The sequence below is a fragment of the Cucurbita pepo genome, chromosome LG05, assembly GCF_002806865.2.
Source record: "Cucurbita pepo subsp. pepo cultivar mu-cu-16 chromosome LG05, ASM280686v2, whole genome shotgun sequence".
Classification (NCBI taxonomy): Eukaryota; Viridiplantae; Streptophyta; class Magnoliopsida; order Cucurbitales; family Cucurbitaceae; genus Cucurbita; species Cucurbita pepo.
The window spans coordinates 2,356,140-2,363,019 of record NC_036642.1 but is presented as its reverse complement, the minus strand read 5'-3'; the positions used below and the strand labels follow the sequence as shown (position 1 = coordinate 2,363,019).

The 6,880-nt window shown below is 36.0% G+C and overlaps 1 protein-coding gene and 1 long non-coding RNA gene across 14 annotated transcripts; both read left to right on the top strand.

Moving 5' to 3' along the window:
• Window positions 1–234: 234 nt before the first annotated feature.
• LOC111796176 (histidine-containing phosphotransfer protein 5-like) lies at window positions 235–4,559 on the top strand. Of its 13 annotated transcripts, none has more exons than XM_023678914.1 (8): window positions 276–366; window positions 681–777; window positions 3,451–3,489; window positions 3,570–3,691; window positions 3,768–3,836; window positions 3,992–4,063; window positions 4,183–4,255; window positions 4,341–4,559. In XM_023678914.1, exons 2-8 carry the CDS (start codon window positions 733–735, stop codon window positions 4,380–4,382), a joined length of 462 nt encoding a protein of 153 aa, XP_023534682.1. In that variant the 5' UTR covers window positions 276–366; window positions 681–732; the 3' UTR covers window positions 4,383–4,559. The 13 variants fall into 13 exon arrangements, with proteins under 13 accessions (XP_023534678.1, XP_023534682.1, XP_023534675.1 ...); XM_023678907.1 differs by having other exon boundaries at window positions 470–1,247; XM_023678913.1 differs by lacking the exon at window positions 276–366 and adding an exon at window positions 374–508.
• A 292-nt stretch (window positions 4,560–4,851) lies between these two features.
• On the top strand, window positions 4,852–6,350 carry LOC111796107. Its single transcript, XR_002815289.1, has 3 exons — window positions 4,852–5,177; window positions 5,710–5,761; window positions 6,249–6,350. It is a non-coding gene; the product is annotated as an uncharacterized LOC111796107 (long non-coding RNA).
• The last annotated feature ends 530 nt before the right edge of the window (window positions 6,351–6,880 follow it).

Below are 6,880 nucleotides of genomic sequence, written 5' to 3'. Positions count from 1 at the left end.
GTTAGTTTCCATATGACAAAAATGTTGGATTTTTATCGTGTGTGCAAGCCCATATGACGAAAATGTTGGGTTCACATCGTGCAAGCGAACTCGAATAATTACAATTCACATCGTGCAAGACCATACGACAAAAATATTGATCGTGCAAGCGAACTCGAATAATTACAGTGACATTTTCTTTTCCTATTATAAGCAACTTATTATTATATTAAATGATGAGGTGACAATATTTAATTCATGGCTCCCTATGAAAAATTAAAAGAATTTTGTTTGTACAAGAACCTTGATAATTCTAAATGCTCGAAATTAAGACTTGGAAACTTGTTCGCGATAGGTTATGGCGCAAATGCTTGTGGAATTTCTCCGGTGAGTAAATTCTGGCCTTGGCCTTTGCAATCGCCATGGATTTCTTGCACGATGTTCGATTCGAGAGCACTCTTCTCTGTATCTCTTTGCTTGAATTTTACAGATTCCTCTCCTTCTCTCGTGTTTCTCGCTCGAAAATGCGGTAGATTGATTATGTCTCATTTATTTTCTGTTCTCTTCTGTCGTTTCTTCCATTGCTAATCATGATTGTTGTGTGGTGTAAACTTGTTTAACTCAATGTCATTCCAGAATTTCTGTTACGGTGATTCATAATTTCGACCTTAATGACAGCCAATACATCTTCTTGCTTTCAGATAAGAGCATCGAATTAATATTATTTTTATCAAGAAAGAATAAAAGAACATCATGCACTCAAAAACAATTCTCGATGGAGGGCGGGTTTCAGGAAAGGTTAGCGTTACGAAACAGATTTGGAGGTGTAATCATAATTCGATAAGCTGCGCATTGTTTTCGTTTCTGTCCAGTTTTCACAGCAGAGAGGGAATTTTAATTGTAGGGATTCCTTAATTACGATTCTACTCCATTTCAATTTGTGTTCTAATTCTGAATCCAAACACTGCTCTCTCTCAAATTTAATCTTCCCATGTATTGTTGATTCATAAGGTTTAGGGCATGAAAAATTATAGGATCGAGGAGACAACTACAATGTAGCTCATAGTTTTGCACCATTTGATGTAGCCAAAAACTGTTACAATAGCACCTCAAAGTGAGGGTTTACTAAAGGCATGAAAAATTCGAATTCACATCCTACTGTTATTAAGAGACAACCACATTTTCCACATTTTCCAAGGAGCATGAAAAAATTGCACTCTTTTAATGGAGCCCATAATACTTCCAACGGTCTGATGCAGCTTTTGCAAGTGAGTCCAAAACTTTGTTCATGTTCTTATTTACGTAGTTCATTGATTTAGTGTTTGTTTCTCATAATTTTAGGACNCAATAGTTAATTATTAAAAAGACGTTACTTATTTTATAAGCATCGAATTTTAGATGTTTGAAATTTGAATTTGATTTCTATTCTATTTCGAGGGGCAAAAAATGATAGCATAACGGTGCTTGCTAAATATGTCCGTTTTATTNCTCTCTCTCTCTCTCTCTCTCTCTCTTTCCTTTCTATGACATGCTGTGCCTGTCAATAACTTGATTGATGATGATAATCCATTACCTGTACATCAGTTATTTGATTCAGTTTTCATTCATAGTGGCATGAACTGTAAATTTTGAAGAATGTTGATGTCAAATAGATGATGGATCATGCTTAACTGCTGCTTTGTAGCCTGCTTCACATTGTCCTCATCTCCCTCCATTTTTGCTTNTTGATTTTTACGTTTCATGTCGCTATACGACGGGTATTTTATGTTAGTTTCCATATGACAAAAATGTTGGATTTTTATCGTGTGTGCAAGCCCATATGACGAAAATGTTGGGTTCACATCGTGCAAGCGAACTCGAATAATTACAATTCACATCGTGCAAGACCATACGACAAAAATATTGATCGTGCAAGCGAACTCGAATAATTACAGTGACATTTTCTTTTCCTATTATAAGCAACTTATTATTATATTAAATGATGAGGTGACAATATTTAATTCATGGCTCCCTATGAAAAATTAAAAGAATTTTGTTTGTACAAGAACCTTGATAATTCTAAATGCTCGAAATTAAGACTTGGAAACTTGTTCGCGATAGGTTATGGCGCAAATGCTTGTGGAATTTCTCCGGTGAGTAAATTCTGGCCTTGGCCTTTGCAATCGCCATGGATTTCTTGCACGATGTTCGATTCGAGAGCACTCTTCTCTGTATCTCTTTGCTTGAATTTTACAGATTCCTCTCCTTCTCTCGTGTTTCTCGCTCGAAAATGCGGTAGATTGATTATGTCTCATTTATTTTCTGTTCTCTTCTGTCGTTTCTTCCATTGCTAATCATGATTGTTGTGTGGTGTAAACTTGTTTAACTCAATGTCATTCCAGAATTTCTGTTACGGTGATTCATAATTTCGACCTTAATGACAGCCAATACATCTTCTTGCTTTCAGATAAGAGCATCGAATTAATATTATTTTTATCAAGAAAGAATAAAAGAACATCATGCACTCAAAAACAATTCTCGATGGAGGGCGGGTTTCAGGAAAGGTTAGCGTTACGAAACAGATTTGGAGGTGTAATCATAATTCGATAAGCTGCGCATTGTTTTCGTTTCTGTCCAGTTTTCACAGCAGAGAGGGAATTTTAATTGTAGGGATTCCTTAATTACGATTCTACTCCATTTCAATTTGTGTTCTAATTCTGAATCCAAACACTGCTCTCTCTCAAATTTAATCTTCCCATGTATTGTTGATTCATAAGGTTTAGGGCATGAAAAATTATAGGATCGAGGAGACAACTACAATGTAGCTCATAGTTTTGCACCATTTGATGTAGCCAAAAACTGTTACAATAGCACCTCAAAGTGAGGGTTTACTAAAGGCATGAAAAATTCGAATTCACATCCTACTGTTATTAAGAGACAACCACATTTTCCACATTTTCCAAGGAGCATGAAAAAATTGCACTCTTTTAATGGAGCCCATAATACTTCCAACGGTCTGATGCAGCTTTTGCAAGTGAGTCCAAAACTTTGTTCATGTTCTTATTTACGTAGTTCATTGATTTAGTGTTTGTTTCTCATAATTTTAGGACATTGCTAATTATTACAGCTCTCTCTCTCTCTCTCTCTCTCTCTTTCCTTTCTATGACATGCTGTGCCTGTCAATAACTTGATTGATGATGATAATCCATTACCTGTACATCAGTTATTTGATTCAGTTTTCATTCATAGTGGCATGAACTGTAAATTTTGAAGAATGTTGATGTCAAATAGATGATGGATCATGCTTAACTGCTGCTTTGTAGCCTGCTTCACATTGTCCTCATCTCCCTCCATTTTTGCTTTTTTTCCCTCATGAACTCAATAAGTAGTACGATTAATCACTTATGCATCATCTTCATACCCTGTTTTCAAGTATTTTTGTTCTTTTTTCCTTCCATTTTGAATCTAAAAATGGCTTTGCCCATTCTTAAGGGATTGCTCCAAGATTATGTGCAGTCTCTGCTCAATGAGGTGACCAGCTTCTCAGTTCTTTCCTTTTCGTTTACACAAACACATATTTGTTATTAATTCAACAGTGTCATGTCTTGCAGAAGATCATTGATGAGAGGTTTTCTCAGATTCGAACAAAGCTTGAAGAGCCTGATTTTATTCAATTGATCAATGTGTATCTCAACGATGTTGAATCAAGATTATCTGAATTCAGTTGCTTCATGTAAACTTTCTTGTAGAACTTCATCAATGCATTTCATACCATTTTCCATTGTGGGCTAACAGATTCAAACATGCAGTGATTCTGTGGACGTCAATTTCTCTAAGCTGAGTATGATGGCCCACAAAATAGAGGAGAAAAGCACCCGGTAATTCATCTTTACTTGGATATTTCAATCTATATGTTCTTCTGCTGTTCATCTGTACTCTAATACAGCCTTTGTGAATCTGAGTGTTTATTTTTATTTATCTCTTGGCTTTATATTTCTTGAGCATTTAGAAAATGGGTATGTGTCTATTTCAGCATTGGTGCACGCCACATGAAGCTAGCATCTATACATCTCATCCAAGCTTGTGATAAAGAGGATCATAAACTGTGAGTAAAAAAGATCAAAGTTTTAGTCCAATGAATTTCTTCCCCCATGTTCTTAATTTCACAGAGATTCATTCATTCATTCATTCATTCAAATCTTTTGTATAAATTCTGTTCTTCAGTGTCTCTCAATCTCTTTGTTGGATGAAGCATGAGTTCATCAATACTCGAAACAAGCTTCAGCCAGTTCTTCAGGTTTGATAACATCAATTCATTATCTGTGAAATGTTTAGCGAATGTTTCTGGTAAAAAAAAGGCTTAAAGCTTTTGATTATTGCAGATGGAACAGAGGATTTTGAGGCTTATGAGCAAGCAAACTTAGATGGGGCCTGTTTGGTTACATCTCATCGTTTGTGTTTGTTTGTTTGTTTGTTTAAGATGAGCTTTGTTTTTATTTTCTTTTGGTATTAGTGCTCCTATTTGTAATATTATGAGCGAGTAAATGAAATTGAGTCACGTTTTGCCGTTTTAAATTGAATATATGATTAATTATTTTCGGGTTCCAATTTTGAAGAATCCGATGATTGATGAACCACTTAAAAGTACTCGTCGAAATAATGACTCAAATTACTATTTTAGCCTTGAATTATCGGTTACAGATATGCATAACGTCATCTATGATATAAAGGGTCTAAGCATATCTTAGTCCTCTCAAAAAATATATATATATATATATATATATAAAATAGTTTTTGTGGTTTAAAATTAAAATTTTCAAAAATTTAAAATTATGTGTATATTTATTTAGAATTAATTTCATTATGAATTAATGTTAACATTCACCCGAAAATGCGGCAAAAATCGTTAGCTACTCGATAGTTTCTCTCAGGCGCAAATCTTCTCGTACTCAACAGCTAATGGCCATGGCAGCGATCAACGGAGCTTCTATAATCTTGCCGCCTTCAAATCCTTCACGGCTGTTTGAGCTAACAACTCGGTTAGGTGCTCTCGGACATTGGAAGGGTCCACCCAATGTATTACGGTGTCAAATGGCAAGTGCTGAACGGAATATGGCAGTCCAGCGGAGGAAGGGGGAGAATCGACTGTGACAATCGGGTGGAGGCTATGTTCCGATATGCCGACGCCGGACTTTCAACCTTCGACATGGCCGACCAGTGTACGTAATGCAGTGCGTTAGCGAACCAAAATCCACATATATTTAAAATTAAAATTATCTGTCAATGTTATCGTCTTCTTTTGGCATTTGTTTCCTTGTGCATTTCGTTGTCTGTGCGTTTCGATCCATAAACAGCTTTATTGTAGCCACTTAGCCTCTGTGCATGTCACACTTTTTTGAAAATTCCTGGTTTGATTCCATTTTGTCCTCTCTTTCCTGGTGGATGTAGTACCGAAGGAGCTCTGTTTTTGGCGGCTTGTATTTTCATTCCTTAGGATAAATGCCTCAGTAGAATGTGGAAGATAAGGATAAATCAGCCTCTGGTGCGTGGACTACGAAAATAAGCAAATCAAGGATAAACTTAAGTGCCATCCTCTTCTTTGATTCACTTAGCTTCACACAGTTAAAATGACCTAGTTGAATCAATATTTTTTTAGATTCATGCTTATTTGAAGAAACATGTGCATTTGCAAGGGAGATTACAGAATAGAAAATTGGAAATTCTTGTTTATATTCAATATTGCATATGCAGGCTTACAAAATGGGTGCCACCGTCGGTGAAGATGACTATTAGCTATGTCCGGGTGAGTATTAATGTCTCACGAAAGAGAATGGATGTGTCTTCTTTTGATATGCTTCAATTCTACTGGAAAACAATTAACAGTTCTCTGTCATAACCTCATCTAATTCGAAGTTGTTCCTTAAGTTTGGTTGTGATGATGTACACTTAGAACCCTCAAGATGTGGTAGAAATATATTTTCTTTCTTATGGAACCTATAATGCACATTTTTCACAATGGATTCTCTCGTTCATACGGGAAAGCATTAGGCAAGGCTGTACTTCAATGCTGCTCTTGCCATCTTAGATTTGTGGAGTGAACTTTGAAAATTATAAGGCATGGATTGTTCTTGAAGGATCAATGAGAATCAATGAATTGAATCTATAATTTGACCATGGAACTCATCTAGGCAGTTATCAAGGAGCAGTTCCGACTTCCATTTCATTTTTTACTTGTCATACATATTGGATGTTGTAACGTAAACACTGTTTACTTCCTGTCATTTTTTTAGGAAAAGATGCATGGTGAATCGTCTATGTTTCCTTAGGAACCTCCTTAAAACTTCAAGTGTATACCCTGGCTATCTAGATGCTCTCAAGCATCTCACTGATTTGAAAGAAAGAGGGTAAGTCTTATTTATTTGAGCTCTTCGTTTATTAGTTGTCTGATCACCTTTTATTTATATATATATAGATTACTTCAGCAAGTGGTGTATAGGTAAAATCAAGGCGGTTGTTTTGACAAATTGTGACACGGTAAGGTGGTTGAGGATTGTTGAGAGTAGTCCCATATTGACTAATCAAGGGGACGAGAGGATTGTTGGAAGAAGTCTCATATTGGCTAATTAAGGGGATGATCATGGGATTATTAGTAAGAAACACTATCTCAGTTGCAAAGCTACGAGAGCTTATTCTCAAAGTGGACAATATCATATCATTGTGAAGGCTTGTGGTTCCTAATATGGTATCAAAGTCATGCCCTTAACTTAACCATATCAATAAAATCCTCAAGTGTCGAACAAAAGAAGTTTGAGCCTCGAAGGTGTAGTAAAAAATGACTCAACTGTCGAACAAAAGGTGTAGTTTGTTCAAAGACTCCAGAGAAGAAATCAAGTCTCGATTAAGGAGAGGTTGTTCGAGGGCT